The sequence below is a fragment of the Castanea sativa genome, chromosome 11, assembly GCF_040712315.1.
Source record: "Castanea sativa cultivar Marrone di Chiusa Pesio chromosome 11, ASM4071231v1".
NCBI lineage: Eukaryota > Viridiplantae > Streptophyta > Magnoliopsida > Fagales > Fagaceae > Castanea > Castanea sativa.
Window position 1 is genome coordinate 34,636,905 of NC_134023.1, and position 26,256 is coordinate 34,663,160.

General features: G+C 33.4%; 2 protein-coding genes and 1 long non-coding RNA gene across 3 annotated transcripts; 1 reads left to right on the top strand and 2 right to left on the bottom strand.

The window, feature by feature from the left end:
• Positions 1 to 3,473: 3,473 nt before the first annotated feature.
• LOC142616396 (uncharacterized) lies at positions 3,474 to 4,079 on the bottom strand. Its single transcript, XM_075789259.1, has one exon. The coding sequence runs from the start codon at positions 4,077 to 4,079 to the stop codon at positions 3,474 to 3,476; it is 606 nt and encodes a 201-aa protein (XP_075645374.1).
• Positions 4,080 to 8,346: 4,267 nt separating this feature from the next.
• On the bottom strand, positions 8,347 to 8,931 carry LOC142616397 (zinc finger BED domain-containing protein RICESLEEPER 1-like). Its single transcript, XM_075789260.1, has 2 exons — positions 8,599 to 8,931; positions 8,347 to 8,484 (listed from the first exon to the last, which is right to left on the bottom strand). Exons 1-2 carry the CDS (start codon positions 8,929 to 8,931, stop codon positions 8,347 to 8,349), a joined length of 471 nt encoding a protein of 156 aa, XP_075645375.1.
• A 14,841-nt stretch (positions 8,932 to 23,772) lies between these two features.
• LOC142618073 (uncharacterized) lies at positions 23,773 to 25,442 on the top strand. The gene is made up of 2 exons (XR_012841151.1): positions 23,773 to 24,226; positions 25,137 to 25,442. It is a non-coding gene; the product is annotated as an uncharacterized LOC142618073 (long non-coding RNA).
• Positions 25,443 to 26,256: the final 814 nt, after the last annotated feature.

Below are 26,256 nucleotides of genomic sequence, written 5' to 3' on the forward strand. Positions count from 1 at the left end.
AAGAAGAGGATATATAAAAGATATAAATCGAGTCTCAGATGCTCGATTTCCAACTAGACGCCACGTGGAAAATATGCCACATCGGATAGAATCAGACCATGAAAATCGAGCATTAAAAACTCGATTTATACCCCAAAATCGACTCTCTAAGAGTCGAGATGTTACTATTATAATTTCTTTCAAACCATTGCCTACTAACTATATTCTTCAGCATCTATGGCTATTTGCCCATTTTGACCACCGAAATATATTGTTCTCTTGGTCAAACCGGTATAGCCTCCGGTACAAGATTGACTCCCTTAGTAGGGATTGGAACCACATATTTGAAAGAAGATGGGTTGGTGATCTTATTAGAATTCAGTTGAGTGAATCTATTGTAATAAGATTTCAATTCTATGTTGTGTCAATTACCTTTTCCTTGAGAACATATTAGGAGTGTGTAATGCTAAAAGGCCAATGCCAGTCATTAAAAAAATATTCTTGTAAGCCTTTGTTTCTACCTTTAACCACAGTGTTTCTTGGATAATTCTTTTAGTTTAGGGGGAATTACACTTAATTAACCTGTGCTTCACTCCATTATTATTTGGTATCCCACCTCCCTTTCAGACGTTACTCCAACACATTTTTTTTATCAAAAACAAAAGCTAAAAAGGATCAAACACTCCTCACTCCCAAAACACACTCACATCCAGGCGTGCTCACCAAACTAAGAACCTAGATGCTACTATGCAATGTGCTTGAGATAATGGACCGAGAACCATCTGGGTTTTGATCGGGCAAGTAAATTGAGAAGAACGAGACATAGATTCCGGGTTCATTAGTTACATATCGTATTTTTTATTTTTGGTACTTGATCCGTTCATTTTCTCCTGATTGGGTGATTTTTGGTACTTGATCCCTTTAATTTTTGAAACCTAGGATTTAAAAAAAAATTTGAAATTGGGTTTCTGCAAGGACGACGATTTACATGCAAATCTATGTTTTTTTTTTTTTTGTATTCATCAATGTAGGGCTGCTGGACCATAGGATTAGGCTTCCTTAATCAATGTGGGGCTGCATAACCATAGGTCTATAATCTTGTATTTGTATCACTGTGAGGAATCACATAATAGATGATACTTTTCCATATGCAAGCTCATCTCATAGGATTATCCTTCCTTCAAACACGTGTTGAAAATTTTAACCATGTGACTTGTAATAGATTTGTTGGTCTGTAAGCTTGTAACAGATTTTTGCTGTCTTCATCAACTAGGAATGGCTCTACAACTAATGGTTTCTACCATGCCTTAGATGGTCATTTATGTACCCATGAGAATTGTGCCCTACGAACAAGTCGAAAAGCTAGTAACTATGGAAGAAAATTCCTCGGTTGTCGTCAATTTAAGGTAAGAAACAATTCCATTGTTGTATTTGATTTGATTTGAATTGAATTATTAGTTGTGATTAGTTGTGAACTGTGAAATTAATTTTTGTAATTGTAATGATCAGGTTGGTCCCAAATGTGGCTTCTTTCAGTGGGTGGATAACGAAACTTGTAGGAGTGAAACTGCCCCATTTGTCTGTGAAAGGATATGTGTGCTTGAGAATGAGCTGCAGCTTGCAAATCAAAGATAAATGACAACTAGGGAAATGGAAGAAAGATCTAACCAGAGGGAAAGAGAAGCTCATGAGCTTTATGTAGAAGCTAGGGTGAAACTTAAGAGGGTTAGAGAGAGTAAGAGATTGTACAAGCTAGCACTAGTTTTGTCATGGTTATTTTTCATTTTTGTAATGTTGTTGTTGTGTTTTGCCTCAGTGAACAACAATATATGGGTGAAGAACCTTAACCTGCCATGATGCTGGGGGGGGGGGGATGTTGAAAAGCGGTTGGGTAATTGAATTTATTTTGGTGGTATACCAACCCTATTTAAATCCCTGGTTATTGTATCTATCTCTTGAAATACAAAGTGTTGTTTTTGTGCAAATGTTCTATAGTTTACCTTTCTTTCTTTTTTACTTCATTATGGGATTTGGATTGATATATGTTGCCACAAAGTGTTATGTGGAAATGTTAATAACATGACTTGCTTTCAGCCCATAAATTTTCTTTTTGAGAGATAATTACAACATGCTGCTAACCCTAGCTCGAACCCTTTCCCCCCTAAACCCCAAACACTTTGTACATGGGGAGGTGCCCATAAATGGAACATGTTCTACACATACATATGACTTGCTTCCTACCTGAGACAATACCATTAATTAAACATAAGTGCCATTAATTAAGCTTCTTGTGTCAATACATACACCTGTGTAAATCCACCAAAAGCAAAGACAAGCACAAGACAAGCAAAACACATACTCCTGTGTAAATCCACCAAAAGCACAGACAAGCACAGGACAACAAAATACTTTATCTTGTGTCAATGCACATTAATAAAACAGATATAATGTCAAATCGTTCAAAAGCGAAGACAGTCATTGTGACTTTAAGTCACATGCAAACAAGTTTACAACCAAAACCTAATTCTAGTCCACCACACATCAGACATACACATCTTCCAACCAAAACAGCCAATATTGTTTTTTACACTTGACCAATTTAAATACTAGTTATATTAAGTGTGGGAACTATAACAAAAACAAGTGGTTGACAAATTACTACTTTTAGTGTCCTTACTGGCCTTCTTGCCCTTTCCACCAAGTGGTTGAAACTTTAGTGGCCTTGATACACCAAACTTTTTACCTTTGAACCCCATAGCAGCACCACCACCACTTCCTTGACTTGGTACACTAGTAGTGCACACAAATGCACTTGTTGGCTACATAACCAAAATCCAGCAGTTAGCAAGATGGTCCAACAATATCAAGTAAGAGGAAAAAAAGAAACAAAATTCATGAAAGTAGAGGTGTCTAAAATGGTAAAGAATTTCATGTCTCTCTGGGGGTATAGAAGCTTAGTTGTGAGGATGAAGAGAACCAGTTGGCCCTAGATGCAGCTAGAGGTTGAGTTGCCACCTCAAACTTATTGTTTGGTGCAGGTTGAGATGCAGTTTGACCAAAAGGTTGGTATGCAAGCTGAGATCTAGTACTTGGTGTAGGTTGAGATGCAATTTGAGGTGTTGCAGTCTACTTTGTTATTGTAGATTTACTACCTTGTGCCTACAAATAGGGTTGTACAAGTCATATACACATCAAATATGTGAGGAAATGACTATAGTTCAAGATATGGAAATACTTACAGCTTTTGATTTAGCAAGTCTTTGTCTTCTCTGCCATGGAGTTTCACCAGTGATGCTTGCCTTGCACCCTCGTGCATTATGTCTTTCTCTATGACACTTCCCACACTTGATTGTCTTGTTCATCCTAGAAACTCTCATTGGCTCTTCAGGATCTCTTTTTCCTTGCTTTGGTGGTCTGCTAGGTGGTTTATACACATGAAGGGCAATAGCAGCAGGTTGGTTAGTCTCAACCCACTCAGACTGGCTAGGCATCGGCTATATTATCTCTTTGTAAGTTTTAACATATGCCTCTCTCAAGTAACAAGGATGCACATAGTCCTCCACTTTCTTTAGGTTTTTAACAATAGCAGAGATCCCATGTTTACATGGAAGTCTTATCAAATCCCAAATCCTGCAGCTGCAAGTTCTTCTAGTCAAGTCAACCACATGTCTCTCATGACCATTATCAACCTCATACATAAACCTGTCTAATGGAGTAGCACAGAAAGGTATAGACTCATGTTTTAACTTCTCTAATTTGTCTTGAATATTAGGACACACATTTCTAGTGTATTTCTCTATATGTTTCATCTTTTTATATAGTTTGGTCATGAGCCTAACTCTGATCCACTCCAACATTGCTAAAATTGGCTTATCCCTAGCTTCTAAGATCATGGAATTGAAAGGCTCACTCAAGTTATTAGCTAAACAGTCACACAAAGTTCTACTACTAAAGTGAGACTTAGACCATTGTGCAGGGTTGATGTCAGCAAGATACTCCCATGCCTTGATATTCAGATCCTTCAGTTCCTGCATTCTTGTCTCAAACTCCTTGATTGTTGTGGCTCTGGCACATCTCCATAGTGCATCTTTCAACTCCATGCCCTTATGGTCCACTTTAAAATTATTATAAATATGCTTCACACAGTACCTATACTCACAAGTTAGGAACATCATCTCAATTGCAGGTATAAGGCCCTAATTTATATACAAAACAGATTAAGTAAATATGTTAGTTAAACATGTTCAAATGAACTCATACATGTATTATTAAACTTTAGATATGTTAGTAGAATTCTAGGTCATACCTTTTGTCTATCAATGATAAAAACCAGATTAAGTTGCTTTGGATTCCCAATGTCATCTGAAAATTGCTACAGAAACTAGACCCATGAATCTTTGTTCTCTTGCTCAACAAAAGCAAGTGCAACTAGGAAAATGTTATCATTTCCATCTCTAGTTGCGGCAAAATGTTTTTGCCCCCCAAATCTCCCTTTCAGGTGGCACCCATCTAAACCAATGATTGGTCTACAACCTCCCAAAAAACCAACTTTTTGTGCATTATACCTAACATACATTCTCTTAAATTTGGGCTGTGCATTTTCATCTTCCATTTTAGTTTGCAAAACAACCTTGCTCCCTACATCATTCAATCTTATCATCTCTACATAATCCCTAAGCTTCCCATATTGCAGTTGTTCATCCTAGTAATCAAATCAGTAGCTTTCCTTTTTTTCCCTATACACGTGACTGTAACTTATGTCAACTTTAAGTTATTGCTTCACATGATGTTGAACACCAGCCACTTTCTAATTGGGATTTATGTCAAAATCCTGCACAAACTTCTTTGCAATATAACATGTAGTCACTTGGCTATGTTTGAAGGATATAGATCAAGTGCACTTTGGATTGAATGTTTTTATTTGGAATGTCAACTCCCCAGATAGTTGAGATGCATAACACCTCCATCCACATTCATTTATGCAATAAACTGATATCTTCTTCTTCTCATTCAGCTTGAACTTGATATCTACTAGCTTCTTTATAGCATATTCCCTCAAGGCCTCCTTAAAAACCTTAGAGTTTGGAAACTTCATTCCCTTCATTAACACTTGTTTTCTCATGTCAGTTTGGACATTAAACTCAGGTTCTTTTGCAGCAGCTGGTGCTGGCTGATCATCATCAGACCCTACCAGACTTTCCATGTCATCTTCAATAGGTGGGTCAATCCATTCACCTTCTTCCACATGCCCACTCTCTCTTGCATTAGACCTAATTACTAATTCCTTGTCATTGTTAGCTGCCATAGGCCTATGTGGGGTTGCATTGACATTATTTCCCTCAGAGGGCCTATGTGGGGCTGCTGCACTGTCACTAACTCTATCATATGTAGATGGCCCATCATCTAAATCCCCAAATACATCGTCATCAAAATCTGGCCCCTCAAACCCTTCCTCCAACCAATCAAAATCTGGACAGTCTTGTCCACCACCTCCTTTAGCATCCACATTACCTCCTTCATGCACCTCATCATCATTCTGACCCCCTACTTCCTCAATAGCAAAGGGCTCATCAACTGTAAGTGGCTCCTCACCACCCTCAACATGTATTATTATCCTATCTATAGGCCATGCAGCATGAATCTCACACATATAAATTACATCATCATCTCCATTTATAACCCTTAACCCTTGCTCCACACAAACCACAACACAGAAACAAACAATATTATTAAAAGTTTTTGTTCTGTTTTTGGGAGACAACCCCATGGAAAGGGAGAGTAGAAAAGCAATAATCAATACTATTTTTACACATGAAAAGCAATAATCGAAACAAAGTGACATGTGAAAGAAAAACAAGTTCCCTCACAGTGATACAAGTACAAGATTATAGACCTATGGTCATACAACCCCACATTGATGAAGGAAGCCTAATCCTATGGCCCAGCAGCGCCACATTATGAATACCAAAAAAAAAAAAAACAAAAACATAGATTTGCATGTAAATCATCATTGCAAAAACCTAATTTCCCAAAAAAAAATTAAAACCCTAGGTTTCAAAAACTAAAGGGATCTACCTAGAATCAGATGAACAGAGCATATGAAAGTAAAAGGAAACCAAAACTTGAAGCTCACAAAGTCAAGGACTCACCCAATCAAGAGAAAATGAACGAATCAAGTACCAAAAATCAAAAATACGATTTATAATAGATGAACCCAGAATCTGTGTCTCGTTCTTCCTTGGTTTACTTGCACGATCAAAACCCAGATGGTTCTCGGTCCATTATCTCAAGCACGTTGCATAGTAGTATCTAGGATCTTAGTTTGGTGAGCACGCTTCGATGGGAGTGTGTTTTGGGAATGATGAGTGTTTGATCTATTTTGGCTTTTGTTTTTTTTTTTATAAAAAATGTGTTAGAGTAATGTTTGAAAGGGAGGTGGGTTACGGAATAATAACGGAGTGAAACACAGGTTGGTTAAGTGTCAAAAAATGAAACCATGGATGGGTATGTTAAATTTGAGGCAAACTACAAGTGGGTAAAGTGTAATTCTCCTTATGTTTAATACCAAATTTTTAAGCAACAAATACTATATATCTTTGGTCCAAATCATCTTCTTTTTTACATAATAATGTCTTATATCAATACTTATCAAAAGAATTTTTTATTAGTGTTCTTATTTATTTTTATTTTCATTTACAGGTGAGAAGTGCTCTATTAATTATGCACCTGAGTAATAAAGTTCAATATAAGCGAAAAGGGCGCCTAATTGTCCGTAAATAATAATCCATTCTTCTATATTTCTAACCTTTTGCAAGCAAATTAATTATTGGCATATATACATTGATAATGAAAACTTATCTAGTCTTCTCATTAGTATGTGATAGCCACTTGACTTGATAAATATAGTGTTGATCAAGAATCTTTTTTTAAACTATAAAATAAATAAAACGAAAAAAGAAAAGGAGAAAAGATCTGTCAAAATCCGTCATCCCGCTGCACCATAACCATGCCAATGTTCATCACAATATAGATCATTTCCTCCCTTCCAAAAAACTCGCAATCCCACACAATCTCGACTTCGTAATCTTTTAACACATATGTGTGTAATAAACACAATGTGATATTATTAAATGGCAACTTGATCTTCAAATTTCTTTATACGGCCGATGAAAATGAAAAATGCGTTTGTTATTTACTCGTAATTAACGGTGTACTATTCCGCTCTTTATTCATACTTTATGTTTAGTTCTCTTTTTGGATAACTTGGATTTTTTTTTTTTTTTTTTTTATTATGAGAAAGAAGAATTTTGTTTTATTTGTTACCTTCCCCACAAGATTCTGTGCCAGAAATGCCAAAGTATTATGGATTTTTTTTTTTTTTTTGGGTAATAACGGAAACTTCATTGAAAGCTAAAGAGAAATGTTGTTAGACACAGTACATGTCCAGGTTAGGGGTGTCAATTCGGGTTAGCGTGTCGGGTTCGTGTCGTGTCGAGGTAGAGGTATTCTACTAAATGACTCAACCCTAACCCGACCCATTTAATAATCGTGTCAGGATCCTTCAACCCTAACCCGACCTGTTAATAAGGCGGGTTGACCTGACCCAACCCATTTAACATGCTTAATAAACGAGTCGTGTTGGGTTGACACGAATATAACACAACCCATTTCAACCTGCATAATATTAAATATAATATCCATCTAGAAATAATTTTTTTTACATCTCAAAAAGCAATGCATACACTTCAAGTCTTCAACCCACGTTCAAAATAATATAGTTCAACAAAAATATAATATTCATTTAGAAATAAGTTCTTTACACTCCAAAAGAAGTGCAACACTTCAACCCAAATTCAAAATAACATAGTTTAACAAAAATAAAATAACATAGTTCAACAAAAATATAATATCCTAGGAACTCGCCAAATGCTAAGTGTCAATATTGAAAAAATTTGAGCAAATAGTAGACTAATCTTGACTATGACCACGATTATCATCCATAGATTCTTTGTTGAAATCCAAAATCATAACATCTTCCACAAGCTCATCCAATTTCATTTGTGCAAGTTCTATGCCCAAAAAAAAAAAAAAGTATTAGTAGTTACAAAATATGATCATGCATCAACAATTTTACAAGAACTAAATAATAATAATGTGAGAGTAATAATAACTAATTAAACAAATAAGATTACATTTCTCTCCATACAGCCAATCTCTAGTGCAAACCAATGCCTCAACAGTGTCTGGCCTCAATGAACTCCTAAATTGATCAATCACTCTCCCACCAACACTAAAAGTAGACTCTGAGGCAACAGTAGAAATAGGAACACTCAAAACATTACGAGCCATGGAAGCTAATTCAGGGAATCAGAACTGATTTGCTTTCCAAAATGAGAGAATATCTAAGTTTGCACGCCTGTCCACTCTTGGCTCATCCAAATAGAGTTCTAATAGATTTTTTTGTGATTGGGCAGACTCTTCATCGATTTCAAATGAATCAAATTCCTAAATAAACAACAATGTCAATAAATATCACTCTTACAAAAGAGCAAATAACTTATTAAATTAAAATAAAAAATAGCAATATAATATAACATATTAAATTAAAATAATTTTTACCTGCATAACTGCTCTAGTCTCTTTGCTAAAAGATTGAATTGGACTCACATGAACAACCTGTCCACCACGTTTTCTAGTAGCTGCTGATGTTGTAGGAGCATTACTTGCATATTCCAAGTAAAGAGAAAATAATTTCTCACGCACATTCAAATATGCAGGGGAACCACTATATCCATAAAGCTTCTTATAGCAAAAATCCACAAATTGAAGCTTATAACGAGGGTCCGAAGTAACTGCTATAGCTAGTAGTACATTGAAGTCCAACCAATACTTCTCAAACTTGGCAAGCATTTGGACTGCCATTCTTCTCATGTACTCATCTTCATTCTCCATTTGTTGCCTCAAGGTTAGATAAATCATGTAATTACTCACTTTTATTTTTAAATTTAAAATATATGTTGGATATAAAAGGTATTTGACAAATCTAAAATAAAATAAATATTTATTTGTTATATGAGTTAAACGGGTTGTGTTAAGCGGGTCATTTCAGGTTTGACTCAAATAAATTGGCGTGTCAAACGTGTCTATTGCGGGTTACACAGGTTGACCCGCTTATGACCTGTTTCTTATCGTGTCGTTTTCGAGTCGACCCGTTTATGACCCAAACCCATTAAGGCTCAACCCTAACCCGAAAAAACCCGTGTCGGGTTCGTGTCGTGTTCACGGGTTGGGTCGAACATTGACACCCCTAGTCCAGGTTATCTAAAATACATTAAAAACAAAACGTCATCAGGAGGATTTTCTAAAGATTACAAACTCCTCAGCTTTTCTTACACCCTTTCTTGCAAGTTGCAAATGCATCTGCAGACTTGTGACTTCTCTATAACAATGTTTGAGCGTCTTCATGGCCATGGGTAGGTGACTGAGAAGATCCTGCAATCATCAACTAGAATAGCATATTTACCAAGAGTTTCGGCATGGCTATTAAATGCCAAAGTATCAATATGCATACTAATTACCTAGGCTAAAAGAGAGATTAATAGAACAATTGTATGACTTACAACGGGTATTCAGAGGTTCGTTATAGTATGTAGTATGACGTAAATCCGGATGTCTCATTTTCAATCCCCCACAAGCCTAAACTATTAGTCCATGAGGTTTCTAGAGTATCCCATAAATAGCTAGTAAAATATGCTGTTCATGGAATTTTTGGAGTATCTCACAGACGGAGAGTGGAATAGTCTAGTACAGAAAAACTAGTTCCGATGTTGGTATTTTAGTGGAGGAAGGGCATGGAAGGGCCTCCACTAGAGCAAATACCAATGACTTAAAAGTCATACAAATTAATGACAAACCTTTTTGCCTTACCATATTTTAAGGAAGGGCATAATATATCCTCATCCATCGAAACATAATCAGCATTAAGCAGCACAACTAATTTTTTTGGCACTGCATGTAGAAAATAAATGTTAGATATATTTTTACTGATAGGATAACATTTGCACTACATATTAAAAAACAAATAGTAAATAAATTGTTACAAATACTAAGGTTTGGATTTGAAGGAGAAAAATGGAACTGTGTTGGATGAGAAAGTTTTGATAGCTTAAAATATATATAGCATGCATATAGGAGTATGGAACGTCCATGAAGTGGTTTATAAATTATAATCATGTCATATACATGCTTCCATAATAAAAACTATGACATATCATAAAAATCTCATTGAATGTCTACTCAATTTATGTGTTATGCTTCTCAAAAAAAAAAAAAAAAGTGTTATGCAGTTCTTTCTCATTAGTATTAAAACGAGTTTAACCCACTGTTTCAGTAATTTATTTTGTTTTCTTAATTATTGTTTTAGTAAATCCATCAAGGTTGTTATATGCTTATATTTTTCTTGATACAGGAGTGTTTTTTTTTTTTTTTGATATTTCAATAGTTTACATAATTTGATACGGTTGGTTACTTATAATCTTATCATTCACGTGCGTTATGTTTTTTTAAAAGTTTTTTAAAATATTTTTTTATAGATAGGTAGTGGAAGAGGGGAAGGTATAGATTGAATCATAGACAAGGAACACCACAAATATGCTACTATCATTTATCATGCTTTCATTATAGAGATCGATAGGCTTGTGAAATTGCACATTAGTCCATACTTGTACTATACTTTAGGGTGTGTAATGTGTATGGATCGAGTTGGAGGATTTTTTCAATCCAACTCAAACTTATTGGGTTGAGAAATTTCCTCTTAACTCAACCCATACACGTGTAGAAACCAACCCAACCTAGCCAATGCCAATGTGGATTCAATTTGATTGGGTTGGATTAGGTTGGTGGGTTGTGCTGCATGTTTCATTTATTGTCAAAATTTTAATTTATTTTTATTTTTATTTTTATTTTTTAAAAAATAAATTATTACAATATACATAATATACTTCAAATATATTGCAAGTTTTCAAATTCATCAAAACTTATTTTTAAATACTAAAAAAATTAAAATGAGGATAATAAAATAAACTTACATATATGATGGGTCAAGTTGGGTCAAATGAGTAAAAAAAAATGATCAACCCAAACCAAGCTAACCTAAGACTCAATATAAAATTACAACCCAACCTAACCTATCAACCCACAAAAACCAACCCGCGACATCATTTTGAGTTGGGTTGGGTTGATCTCATTAGGTTGGTAGGTTGGATGTAGATCTCATTTATAGTTACTAGAATATTTAAAATTAAATCAATATAATAAAACTGGAAAGTTAGCATTAATTAAGGATTGGGAAGAAAAAAAAAACCTAAAATCTGGCTTAGGTTTGACCTTTTTTTTCCTTTTTTTTTTTTCTTCTAACAAGGGTGTCTAGAGCTTATGTCTATTTCCCAGGTGTATGGTCCAACATCCCACACACATTAGGTAATTACAAGGAGAAATTCCTTAAGGGCCCTAAAATACTAGTCAAAGGTCTTAAACTCAAACTTTTAAAAACCATTAGGCCAACAGTTTGAAGTATATGTTTTTTAACACAACACAATCTGCTACTAATAACTAGGGCTGTCCACGGGTCGGTCCAAGTCGGGTTTGTGCCCAACCCGGAACCGACCCGCTGGAATCGGGTGGAGAAAAAACACACCCGCTGCCGACCTGCCGGAGTAATTGGGTCGGGCGGTTCAAATCATCAACGGGTGGCGAGCGGGTCGATCGGAATCATAAATCTGAGAAGACGACGAGAATCGGTGAAAAAACACACAAATCCGGCGAAGAAACCCAAATTCCGGCGAAGTTTTTCAGATACCGGCGATATTTCTCTTAGATCCGGTGAGATTTCGCAAGATCTGGCGAAAATCTCGCCGGATTTGATGAGATTTCGCCAGATCCAGTCAAAATCTCACCGGATCTAAGGAAATATATCGCCGGAATCTGGGTTTTTCGCCGGATTCTGGAAAAAAGTCGCCAGATTCTGGAAATTTCGCCAGGATCTGGAAATCTCTCGGTCGGTTCGATTTTTCCGAGTTTTAGGAGAGGAAACCGAAACCAACCCACCAGAAATCGGTTTCTGGTGGTGACGACCCGCCACCGACCCGCCAGAGCAGTCGGGTCGGCCGGATTCGGGTCGGATCTGGTCGGTTTTTCGAGTGGATCGGGTTACCGAATCCTTCTGGACAGCCCTACTAATAACGAATTTCCAATCAAATCCAACTCATGGTAGCACTAAAAAGTAATGGATTTAATATAACGAGTGTTTGAGTAAGCCAAAAAAAAAAGTTAACCAAAAGAGTTATCTTATGATATTACCACTGAACCTTGTCATTGTGGTGGTATGAGCTCGAATTTTACCACAAGCACTTGGGTTCAAGTCTCACCAATAGATGGGGTGGGCAGGCCCAAACCCAAGGTTCAAAACACCTTGTTTTTGGCCGATGTGTGGGGACATCTACACAACATTTTTCTTTTCCACGCAAAAAAAAGAGGATAGTGATCTTAGGTATTATTAATTTTATAAAAGTTTTACAAACTAACATGTCACAAATTATTTAAAAAAAAATACTGGCTAAATTATTGTATTTCCCTAAATTTTGCACAAATATCAATTTTCATCCCAAAAACTCTAAAAGAAATTTTGTTCCTAAATTTTTTTAAAATATTTTAACTTATGTCCTTGTGTTCACTACAAGAAATTTGGTCTTTAGCGATGGCATATACTCATCGCTAATGCTTTAAATATCGTCGCTAATTATATTGGCAACAAAAAAGGTCGTCGCTAATTTTCGTTAAAAGAAAATAGTAACAAAAAAGTTTTTAGTGACTATATTAATGTCATCACAAATACACTACTATTAACGACGACAAAGTCATCGCTAATAATGACAATTGTCGTCATAAATAACTCGAGACCCCAAGACGAAATGTCGTCGCTACTAGCTCATTAGTAGTGATGAATTTCTTTGTCTTCGCTATTAGATTATTATTAACAACAACATTTTTGTTGTCGCTAATATGTCATTACTAGCGACAATGCTTGCTGTCGTCACAAATAATGATATATAAGTGGCCACAAACATGTCATCACTAAAAATTGCATATTAGCGATGATATTGTTTGTCGTCACTAATGATATGATAAAATATTAGCGATGACATTGTCGTCGCTAATAATATTTTACATTTTATTTTATTTTTCTTTAAAATTTACATTATGAATTTTACATGGGTACCTGTTGGGAAATAACAAATCACAATCTTATGCACATAAAAAAATTTCAATCACAAATACTCATATAAGCATAACAACTGCTTAATCAATAACTACTAATAAGGGAAAATAATACACAAATTCAATATCATATACATAATAAAATCTCCAATCTATTCACTCAAATACTAATCAAATGATAACAAATTCCTCATGAAGATATGCAATCAAGTTGAAGCTTGTTGCAATGAACAAATCACAAAACAAGAGCCAACAAGGAACAAGACAAAGAAGAAAAAGAAAAGAAAAGAAAAGTAACCGCTAAAATTCCATATCCAATTTTCTCAGTATTTCCAAACTAGTCTCCTTTGAAAAAGTACTCCATAGCTCAAATTAAATTAAAACCCTTTTTACAATTCACTAATCAGTTACACCCAAAACACACAAAACCTCTAAAATCATTCAAAACTCATGAAACTCTAAGATACAAAGACCTACAATTGAACCATGTAACAGTTGCTGATTTTCAAAGATACCCATAACTTGTTTACCAACATTAAGGAATATCCAAAAGGTAAAATGAAGAGAGATCATCAAAAGTACCTCAATTTAACACAACTAGGAAAGACGTGAACTTTGACACTTCCCAAAGTTGAAGTGTTAGACTTTGAGTTTAGTTTCTTCTTCGATAAAAAATAAAAATAAAAACTTTGTTTCTTTCACATAGTGTTTGGTAAACGCCTTGGACTTACAAGCTGAACAAAAGAGTGAGATTGTGCTCTTTTCGGATCACGTTTGTGCCTTCAAGATGAACCACCACTGGTATTTTCAGCATAACCTTCAAAACAAGACCCAACAGAGGTTGACTCTTTAGCAAATGGCTTGGAGGTAATAAAGTCATTAAATTAAACTGAAGGTGAAAGAAAAGTAACAATTTAAAATGTTATGATAGTTCAATTATCACAAAGTGTCTTTTCCATCATACATTTTTCCATTTAATTTTTCATTAAAAGATGTCAAAAACGTTCAACTGTTTTCTTAAACTCTCAATCTGCAATCACACCCACAAAACTATAACAAAAGCTGCTAGAGTCCTCTTAATCTCTCAATCTCTATATGAATTTGGTTGTTTATCTAATGCCTTAAGAAATAGAAGAACTATTAAAGGAAAAAGGAGTTGAAAATTAAAAAGAAGACTCATGGGCTTGGTACAGCCAATTAATTCTCATTTTAGTAAACCTTGAATTTGCCAAATTATGCATCTTACTAAGACTCATCAATGACGAAAAAAAGCTTAAGAATGGTGTCAATTAGGTCCCACATCAAAACTAGACTCCAATTCTAGAATATCCTTGTTTGATCTTTGACCTCTATGCTAGTTTCATCACTCTCAAGAGGTTGGAATTGAAAATTTAAGAGAGCAAATCAAAGAAATGGCGATCAATGCTGCCTAAAACATGGAGTTTATTTTACTCAGGATATCATACCATAAGTAATTGGGTTATGGTTTGTTTAATTTTATTTAGACTTGAATTATGTAACAGTGGTCTTGGGTATTTTCCTCTATGAGGGTTTATCACCAGCTTGATTGTAGGACTTTCTGACATTCATTTTGTCAAAATCCAAGAAAACTTAACAGTATTTCTGCTGGCACAACTTGTACATACACATTATAATGTTCAATATGCAGAATTTTTAATACTATTAAACGGCATAAGTAACTATATTAAACCTAAGTACTACCAGTCAAAAAATTTAATTACATAATTGTATAAATTCCGTTATACTAGCGAGAATTATACAAGGAAATGGCATCTGATGACATTGTTATGACAATGAAAAAGCAACCTAATAGATAAGAAATGTGTTGGGACTAGGGAAAGACAAAATAGATAAGAAAAGACAAGCATCCTAATAACCAAGAATATGTCAGGCTTCTTCATGGTTTTACAAGGAAATGGCATCTGATGACACCTTTAAAATTTTAGATTTATACGGAATAATTTACAACAACATTCAATCATAGAAGCAAACACAAAATGAGAGAAAAGAAAAGAAGACTACTCACAGCCTTTGAAGACCAGGAGACCCGAAACTGAAATGTTGGAGGGCTTTGACACTTAACCAGCCAAATTTTTCAACTCCACAACAGCAGCAGAAGCCAGTTCTTTTGCTTAAAAAGCCTTTTCAGCCAATTTTTGATTCTACACACATAACCCACTATTCTCCTCTGAAAGCTAAACATGTTCCAACTTAAGTTTCTCATTCTTAATCTCCTATCCAAACAAACAAACACAACAATGAGATCCAAAAGTGCAGGCACTTGTCAAAATGTAGAATGACACATAAACAATGTGCTTTAATACTAGACAACTGTGTAGTATATTTTGCAGATGAATCAGGAAGTTTCACAGCATGAGTGGGTCAAGCAGCTAAATCTTCTATAAGGATCACATGCTAGCCATTTGTGAATTAGATTTTACCAGATGGATTGCCATGATGTAGAAGACAAGGTATTGTTTGCATGTTATAAACAGGATTTCTAAATTGGGCCAAAAACGAGGAACTCATGATAAGGACAATCAGGTCGCTGCCATAATAATCTGACTTTAATAAACCACAATTCCACACATCACACATTTTCAATCACAAATACTCGTATAAGCATAACAACTACTCAATCAATAACTACTAATAAGGAAAAACAATACCCAAGTTCTCTATCAAATACATAATTTAAGTTCAAATCTACTCTCTCAAATAATAATAAAATAATGACAAATTCCTCAAGAAGATATACAACCAAGTTTGCAATGAAAAGTATCTCCCCTTAACATCATTAGTAGCCCAAGGCATGCAACATTTTAACCTGAAATAAAAAGAATAAACCAATGTAAAGGTGAACTAAATTAGATGACAAAAATGTGTACAAAATAATTTTAACATCCAAGTAAAACTTTAAAATTTTTATTTTTCAAAATACCATAGCTGAGAAGATATGAAAGCTTTATGTATTTAACAAAACTTAACATGCATCAAAACTCAACTTAATCTCCATCCCCAAGATCTCTAATAGATTCATCATTGCTAGATAAATCTTTTTCCTGATCTGAGCTTGAAACATCGTCATCACTATATGTTTCTTCTTTATTGTTGGAATCTATATCCCATTCCTCATTAGACAAGTCATCATTATGAACATACTTTCATCAAGTTGCACATATACATCATCAATAGGTATTAAGTCCCCCAAATTTATTGCTGGCACATCATCTCTATGTAACAAAGTTGAGTCTTCATCATTTTCTTGTTGAACTGTTGCATTAACCCCAATACATTCACTTTCTTGGCATACCGCATCACCATTATCTTCTTCATTTTCTTCATGCACTTTCTCTGTGCCTATGGGAATATCATACATGTTTTTATGCATCATATGTTGTACCACGCGCCAACTACTGTCCAATTTGGTATCATTCAAGTAAAAAACTTGTGAAGCTTGGCATACTAGGATAAATGGGTCAGAATGATACCATGTACGAGATGTATTCACACTTGTAAAATGTTAATCATTTTGCATTCCTGTTCCATCCCTAGTGTCCCACCAATCACACTCAAATAAATATACACGATTATTGCCCAAGTAGAAAGAAAGAGAGAGCTTCTTGAATGCTCTGGAGTAGACGAAGAGAAGAAAAGAAAAAAGAAAAAGGAAAAGTGAAGAGAGCTCCAGTGGAGTAGACAAAGAGAAGAAAAGAAAAAAGTAAAGTGAAGAGAGCTCAAACGAAGTGACAGAGAACAAAAGAAAAAAGAAAAGTGAAGATAGAGATAAGGGAAAGGTGGGGAGGAGAAAAAAAAGAGGAAAAAAAAAACATGTGGATGAAAAAAAAGATAAGGGAAAAATAAAATAAAGAATAAGAAATTAAAATTGAGAAATGTCACTACAATATTTTCACAATACTTTCACAATAAATCTTAAGTGGTGAGTTGTTACTAACTAATACTAATGAAAAAAAAATATTTAAGTGATGTGTTCAAATTAAAACCTGTAATAACTTACCATATATGATTTATTGTGAAAATATTGTAAAATATTAAGAATGTAGAAGAATGAAAGAAGATTGAAAAAGAAATATTAAAGAATGAATGAATAAATAATATTTAAATGGGATAGAGAAAAGGGTAAAAAGCTTGTTAAAAAAAGTATTTAAAAAAGTAGATAAGTAAAAGGTAAAATGAACTGTTCACTCTCCAAATAGTACAAAAATTTAAAGAGGCTGCTGGAGATGCTCTTACACTCTTGAGCAACCAAATTAAGAAGATAGGTAGAGAATATAAACCATAATTCTTCAATCTTGTGATCTACAGACTTGGGGAGCAAAGATGAGACGTGGGAGCTTAAAAAATTTCTTAAGAATATAAACTATAATGCTTCCCAGTTGTATTACTAGTCTATACAGCTACTCTCTTTTTTTCTTTTACATAAAAGGTCAAAACTGAAAATTGGATGCAATGACCAAGGTGGACTATATATAATATAGCCTATGTAGCCTATAGCTACCATAAAGTATAAACTATGATTTCTCAAAAAAAAAAGTATAAACTATGATGGGATGTCTCAAACCCATTGAATGCAATGACCAACGTGGACTCTTGAGCAAGAGACTGAATAAGTAAAAATTGGGAAGCTAAATTAATGTGTCTAAGTGGAAAACATAAAAAGCTAGGTTCGGAGTTGTGAAAAAACAGTAAAAGTTGGCTGCCATTTTTTGGGTTGACTAATTAGTTTTTTTTTAATATATTTAATACCATTTTGCTAACCAAGGCAAATTCCCATGTCTCATCTACTAATACTAATGGATATTTTGTGGGTTTTTTTAACTTTTTAATAAAAGTTACAAATTCTTTACTTTATTTTTTTATTTTTATAAGTTATAAAAGATTTCCATCCACAAATTTCTAATTATTTAATCATTTTTTACTCCCAACGTGTACCATTTCTTTTTTAATGTGGTCTTGTCTTGTCTCAAGGTCTTTTCTTTCACTTCTTTTTTTTAATTATATATATAACTTATAAGCTCATTGGGTTAGATATAAACTAACTAGTTACTTTTTTGCTGAATTTAAACTAGCTAGTTACTATTATCATTTATAATGATGCATAACATATTATATGGATTTTTACCAAAAATTAAATTTATAAACATTCAAATAATATATATACTATTTGATTCATTAATATTATAATTATATAATTTTTTTGTTTAAAAATAACGGTAATTCTAAAACTGTACACCAATATATATATGTGGAGGAGAAAAAACAAGAAAAAAAATTACGGATGAAAGAAAGGAAAATTAATATAAAGAATAAGAAATCACAATTAAGAAATGCTATCATAATATTTTTACAATAAATTTTAAGTATTAAATTATTATTAGCAAATATTGGTGAGTAAAAAAATAATTTTTTTGGTGAATTCAAATTAAAACTAGTAATAATTTTTTACATAATTGGTGGGTTCATTTACCATTTCTTTTTAATGTTGTCTTGTCTTGTCACTGTTCACTTGTAGACTTTCTTATCAACCTGACATAGGTTTTGTGCTTTTTTACGTGCTCCACCTTACTTTACTCTTTCAAGTTCCAACTTCAGCCTCCTTATTCATTTATTTTGAATAAAATAATTTTATATTTTGCTTTATTGTTTTGTGTGTCTGACATCTAAGATAAATACAAACTTCACAAAAAAAAAAATTCAAATACGGTACACCAAAATACATCTAAAAAGAAGAAAGAAAAGCTATCAAAAAATCTTATCAATGAGCAACGAGGGGGAATCAAACACATGAGCAAAGTTAATGCACCTAAGAACTAACCACTATACCATTGCACGACATGTTTGATTTACATGGAAACTAAACTAATGTATTCTAAATCTAATATGTATTTCAAGTTTTCAAAGACAACAAAAACATATTTTTTTATGAGAAGTGATATGTATAGAAACTAAATTAATTTACTCTAAACCTAGTATGTATTTCAAGTTTTCAAAGACAACAGAAAAACACACATTTTTTTGTATGAGAAGTGTTACATTTACAACATTTTCACAACAAATCATAGGTGGTTAGTTGTTATTAGTTCAAATTTGAACCTAACACTAACATTACTTTTTTGCTCCAATAAGAACAATTAGTAATAACCTACCACTTAAAATTTGCTGTAAACATGTTGGTGAAATTTGAAAACAATTGGATAATCAAATTGAGAGAACATAACCATAAAGGTACACAACACACATCCACCACGCGTCATCCTTAGATTTGAAATCTAACCGTTGAATTCAAAGAGTGTAATGAAAGGTTAATTCTAGTAAATCATGGTCATAATCAAATGGTTGGATTTAGAGAAAGGCACGGTCAAAATTTAATTAAAGTTGGTAAAACCCGGTCAAACTTAATAGATGGTCCCGAGACCACTAGACTTTGTGAAATTCATATTTGAATCTTGATCATTGGGATTAAAGAGTATGGTGACATATTGGTGTTGGTGAAATTTGAGAAGAATTGGATGATCAGATTGAGAGAACATAGCCATAAAGGTACATAACATATGACCATCACACGCCATTCTTAGATTTGAAATCTAATCGTTAGATTTGAAGAGTGTAATGAAATGATAATTTTAGTAAGTTATGGTCATAATCAAATGGCTAGATTTAGAGAAAGACACAGTCAAAATTTAGTTAAAGTGGTCAAATCCAATCAAACTTAATAGATGGTCCCGAGACCACTAGACTTTGTGAAATTCATATTCGAATCTTGATCATTGGGATTAAAGAGTATGGTGACATATCGGTATTGGTGAAATTTGAGAACAATTGGATAATCAGATTGAGAGAACATAGCCATAAAGGTACATAACATATGTTCATCACACGCCATCTTGAGATTTGAAATCTAACCATTGGATTCGAAGAGTGTAATGAAAGAATAATTCTAGTAAATTATGGTCACAATCAAACAGCTGGATTTAGAGAAATGCACAGTCAAAGTTTAGTTAAAATTGGTCAAACCCGGTCAAACTTAATAGATGGTCCCAAGACCACTAGACTTTGTGAAATTCATATTTGAATCTTGATCATTGGGATTGAAGAGTATGGTGACATATTGGTGTTGGTGAAATTTGAGAACAATTGAATGATTAGATTGAGACAACATAGCCATAAAGGTACATAACATATGTCCATCACGAGTCATCCTTAGATTTGAAATCTAACCATTAGATTTGAAGAGTATAATGAAAGGATAATTCTAGCAAATTATGGTCACAATCAATCGACTAGATTTGGAGAAAGACAAAGTCAAAGTTTAGTTAAAGTTGGTCAAACCCGGTCAAACTTAATAGATGGTCTTGAGACCACTAGACTTTGTGAAATTAGGTTCAGTGGGAAGGTTTTCAGTGGATTATTGGGTACTAGAGTAGTTGTTAGAAAATGTTAATAAAGAAATATTTTTGCAAGATGATGAACATCATGTTAACATTAACTTAGATAAAGTTGATTAGGCAAAATGATGAAAAATTTTATTATTTTTGCTCATCTATCATGTATTACAACTTTTGATTTTAATTAAATTGAATATGTATGTTATAGATATATTTTAATTTGATTTATTTACTTACTTTTGGTAAATATTATTACATAATTGATGATTGAATTGGTTATTAGTTGAATATATTATGAATTTATAATGAATATATCTTTCATATATTTAAAATGAATTTATTAGTTTGGTAAATATTGACTAATACCTTTCTTATTACACATGATACAGAAAAATCAAAAATTGATTCACGATACGATTCACATTTTGATAACTATGAAAATTAGTCAGTATTTTGAGTGCAATCAGAACTTTCTCAATTTTTATTATTTTATCGATTTTAAGTTTCAAATGGGTAACATTATGATTTGAGAGTATTTTGCAGCAACAAGCCCTCCGTTGTCTCATTTTTTATTCTTCTTTTTTTTTTAACGGATTTGGAAGTTTCAAGTTTATTTTGGTCATTATATAAGTTTGGGGGTATTTTGGTCATTTTGACGAGGTTAATGGTATTTTAATCATTTCAAATATTTTAAAAGAATTTATGTCATTTCAAATATTTTAAGAGGCATTTGGAGGATTTGATAATAAAAAAAATCATATTATATCAAAATTGATTTAGACACATATTAGTGACGACAATCTTTGTCTTCATTAAAAGATCCCTTATAGCGACGACCTAATTCGTTGCTAATATATAATCTGTTTCCCTCTAATAATTCCCACCACTTTTTGAGAGTGAAAATTTTACCCTCCATTAAATTTAGGTAGATATATTTTTGACGACATGTTGTGTTCTCGTTAATAGCCTTCTAATAGCGACTACTAATGTGTCATCGCTAATAAATAAAGCATATATATAATTTACTTACTATATATTTTTTATCACATATCTGTGATGAAACATAAGGTCATCACTAAAGATGATTATTAGCGACGATAGATGTCGTCGTTAAAAAAAACCTTATTTTAGCGACGTAAATGTCGTTGCAACAAAATTTATTGTCGTTGCTAAAAGTTTCCCTCCATCTTCCAAAAGTAAATAAAATTCCCTTCATGGTGTTAGCGACTTATTAGCGACTACCTTAGTGTTGTCGCTACAATACACTTATTAGCGATGACAATTTATTATCGTCGCTAATGTATGCCTAATAGTGACGACTTTATGGTCGTCGCTAAAACATTGGTCGCAAAAGACCAAAATTCTTGTAGTGGTTTACTCTCGTTAACCTTTATTTTACGTGCCCTAGCGAAATGTTGAAGTGCCAAATTTTTAATATTAAATAATTTGTCATGAACCATTTTATTTAAAAATAAATAAATATATCATACCACCAATCTTAAGCACCTCAAAGAATTGTGAAATTTTCTTTTTGGTCTTAAAAGAAGCATGGTTAAAAGTGTTCTTAGTTCTTACACTAGACCTTTTAAATCATGGCACAGCTGTAAGTGAACAGAAAAAGGTTTTTCTCCAAATTAGTTTATAGAAAAACCCTTCAAACTCTTTATATATCTTTTTATTGGATGTGAATTTTAAAAATATAACCATTAGATTGCATGTTCTTATTATCTTCTCCATGCTTACAAAATTTCAAGAAAATAAAAGATCAATAACTATGGACCTGTTTGGTAGCGATTCCAAAAAATAATTTTCAGTATTTTAACACTAAAAACTGTAGGCCAAAAAAAACGTGTTTGGCAAGAGTGTTTGTATTAATATTCTCAATTTAAGGTGCTTAAACACTATATTTAGAGAACTCATCCACACTAGTTTTAGCTATCAAATAACAATGCTTAATGACATATTTGTAAATAAGTTAAAAATTGTAGGCCCCACTTAATAAGACTAAGAGCATTTATAGCAAAATTGTGAAAATGCTAAAATGTTATTTTTAGCAAGACAAACAATAAAAGCATAATACATCAAATGTGCTAAACTTAAAAATTTAGGCACCTAAGTTACAGTAAGCTGCCATCTTTGACTACTTACTGTAACTCTAAACTTATAAAATATATTAATTTTTTATTCCATTCTCTCTCTTCTTCTATTAAAAAAGTATTTGTTTCTTTTGTTCTCTATATTTCAACATCTCTCTCTTTCTTCTCACCTTTTTTTTTTATTTACTTTTTCTTCTTCTCCTCTAGCTAAAACTCTCAAAAAAATATAGATTAGGGGCAACATGGGGTAGCTAGTTTGGTAGTCGTGGTGATGGTGGAGGTTGATTTTGGGTCATGGGTTTGGTGGATGTGGTGCTAGTGTTGTGGTGGTGGACCGGTGGTAAATGATTTTAGGTTGTGGGTTTGGGTTTTGGATGTGGTGGCTAATGGTGGGTTTGGGTTTTTGGTGGGGTGGCTAATTTTTTTTTTAGTATACTGTGGCGGTGGTGGTTGTGTGGGTTTGTTGGGTTGAGAAGAGATAGATGGGTTTGATGTTTTGGGTGTGGTGGCTAATGGTGGGTTTGGGTTTTTGGTGGGGTGGTTGATTTTTTTTTGATATACTGGTGGTGGTGATGATAGTGTGGGTTTGTTGGGTTGAGAAAAGATAGGTGGGTTTGATGTTTTGGGTGTGGTGGCTAATGGTGAGTTTGGGTTTTTGGTGGGGTGGCTAATTTTTTTCTTTTAATATACTGGTGCCAGTGCGGCGGCGATGGTGGTGGTGGTGGTTGTGTGGGTTTGTTGGGTTGAGAAGAGATAGGTGTGTTTGGACTATTTGGTATTTAATGGCTGCTCTGCTCCAAGGAAGAGAGAGAGACATATATAGAGGAAGAGATAGATAAAGATTAAATACAAAATATTTAAATAAGGTGCTAAAAAAATAGAAATTTTGATATTGGGTTAATAATAAAGTAATGTGTTAAAATAGATAAAGTAAGTTTTTGAAATGTTAAAAGCTAAAATATATGCCTTCTTTGATGCGAATGCTCTAAACGTAACAAACACTTTTTGGACTCAGCCTCCTTGTTCTCTCTCTCACACCTCAACACTTTCTGGAACCTTCTCTCTTCAGTTTGTGAAATCTCACGTAGAGTCTCATCTTCACACCTCTCTCTCTCTCTCTCTCTCTCTCTCTCTCATAACATCTTTATTTGGACTCTACTTCATAACTTTTCATAAATTCTTTAGATTCATTTACTCATTAATCTACCAATGACTCGTTCTCTTAATAAATCTTCTAATTCAATTCCTACATCAAATTTGTCACAAATCCTTCCCCAACTTTCTCTCAAATCCTTCGCCAGCTTTTTCTCAAATCACATAAATCCAGATCTTCCCCTCAACTGCTTCTATAACCCTCATTAATCCTCATAATCCCTCAGCCACAAGTTATTATATATGGAATCAGATACAACATCTTCTTTAGCCTCAATCCCGCTTGACACAGTAATTGTGAGTTCTTTCTCTCTTCAACTTGTTCATTGGGTTTGAAGTAGTTTATAATAGTATTCATTATTTCTATGTCTATTGGATTTTCTCTACAATTTAATGGGTGTTGTATTAAAATTTCTTGGCTTTTATGGGTTGTTGATGAACTATACTTGTTGCTGTTCTTGTCTAAGTTTTTGTTATATACGAATTTTATATTTTTTTTTGGTTACGTATTTATTAGTCAACATGCTAGAATGAGTGTATATATATATATATATATATATTTGATAGTTGAATTAAACTAAAAGAAATACTCAATATTGAACATGTAATCTCATATTTCACATTTTGGCACATTATGTATGATTCTCAAAATTCATCTATGAAGTATAAACAATATACAAAGCTTCGATATAGTTTATATGGGAAATATTTTGTGTTAAACTATTTGAATAAATTGGGAATATTTTAGACGTATATTATTGAATATTGGTTAAGTATGTGGAAATTTTATGTCATTAGATGACTAATGCATCAAGCAAAATGGAAATATAGGAAATTGTGACTTCCCCCAATTGAGAAGCATTTTGTTGATGTGTTGGTGGAAGAACTGCCAAAAGGTGTATTTAAGAAAGGTCTTTGGAGTTTTATTCAAAAAGAGCTTAACCAATGTGTTGATAAAAACTACAATAAAGGCTAACTAAGGCTTCAAAGATTGAATGTTAAACACCATGTATTTTTTTAGCTAATAGGACGTTCGAAGATGGGTTGGAATTCTTGTACAAAGATAGTGATAGGAAGTAAAGAGGTTCAAGTGAACACATTGTGAAAAGTGTTCCATGCATACACAATAATTTTAAAGTTGTTAAATTATTGTTCTAATTGAATAAATATTACATGTGTTTAACCTGCTATATATGCTTGTTAATAGGCCAATCCTAAATGCAAGGAATTCTGGAAAAAAAGGGTCTTGACCATTATGACTTATTGGACAAATTTTCTACATAGGCACTGCCATTGGATTCCTTCAAATTTTATCAACCCAACTGGTCCCAAACAGTGATGAAGAACGAGAGCCAGATGAGAGATATTCTATCTGTTGGAGTACATGTGCAATTGGATGTTGATAGTAGAGATGACATAAAGGAGCTACCCACACTAGTTAAGGAGCAAAGCAGGCATGCTAACAATGTACACAACTAAACAATCATTCATCCACTAATCTCCCATTCGTTTGAGTATTTCATTCTTTATATATTTCATTGCTGAAAAACTTCTTTCTACTATTGCAATAGCAACGGGAAAGGTCAAAACTAGCCTCACAAGCAAATAGACTAATGAATAAGTGTCATGCATTTGTCTTTTAATTAACTTTTCAGCAAATTCATCAACTCCTTTAAGCTCTAAATATGAGTCATTGTTGCGCATATCAAAAATGTAATTTTAAAGTTGAGTGCCAAGTGCTAAGATTTATGTCCCAGAAAAATCAGATGGATAAAACTTTTATAGGCACACCAACTTTTCTTTATCAAAAGCCACAAATGAATCACTTAGATTCAAGCAAGCTATACAAAGTAGCAACTTGGTATTCGCCTTCAAAAAACAATTGTTAAGCTTTTGAGGTTGCAAATCAATGTAGAATAGCTCAACAAGATAATGATGTAATTTGTATTTTGTTGAGTGTTGCATCGCAGCCTCCCACTAACTACAAATATTTCATCTATGTTTAAAAAAGAATATCATATATGGTACAAAATAAAGATACTTTAGTCAATAAAGATTTCCATTCATCATCTCTTCATCACTTACAATTGTTGCTCAGACATTTCAACTAGTGTCATGTATATATTATATTTTGATCTTTTTTTTTTTTTTGCAATGATTGATAACTCATTTGTGGTCCCTAAAATATTTTTCATCAAGTATAAAGCAAAAACAAATTCAAAAGATAGAATTGACCTCATAATAGATTGAGCTTCAACTTTTTGGTCGAAGAGGTCATCTTCTTCAATAGTCTCAAGTACATCAACAACACCAAAGAACATCAAAAT

Coding starts and splice junctions, on each gene's coding strand:
- LOC142616396 (XM_075789259.1), bottom strand. CDS start 4,079: ATGGAGTTGAAAGATGCACTATGGAGATGTGCCAGAGCCACAACAATC.
- LOC142616397 (XM_075789260.1), bottom strand. CDS start 8,931: ATGGAGAATGAAGATGAGTACATGAGAAGAATGGCAGTCCAAATGCTT. Junction 8,485..8,598: donor AGACTAGAGCAGTTATGCAG/GTAAAAATTATT, acceptor TTGTTTATTTAG/GAATTTGATTCATTTGAAAT.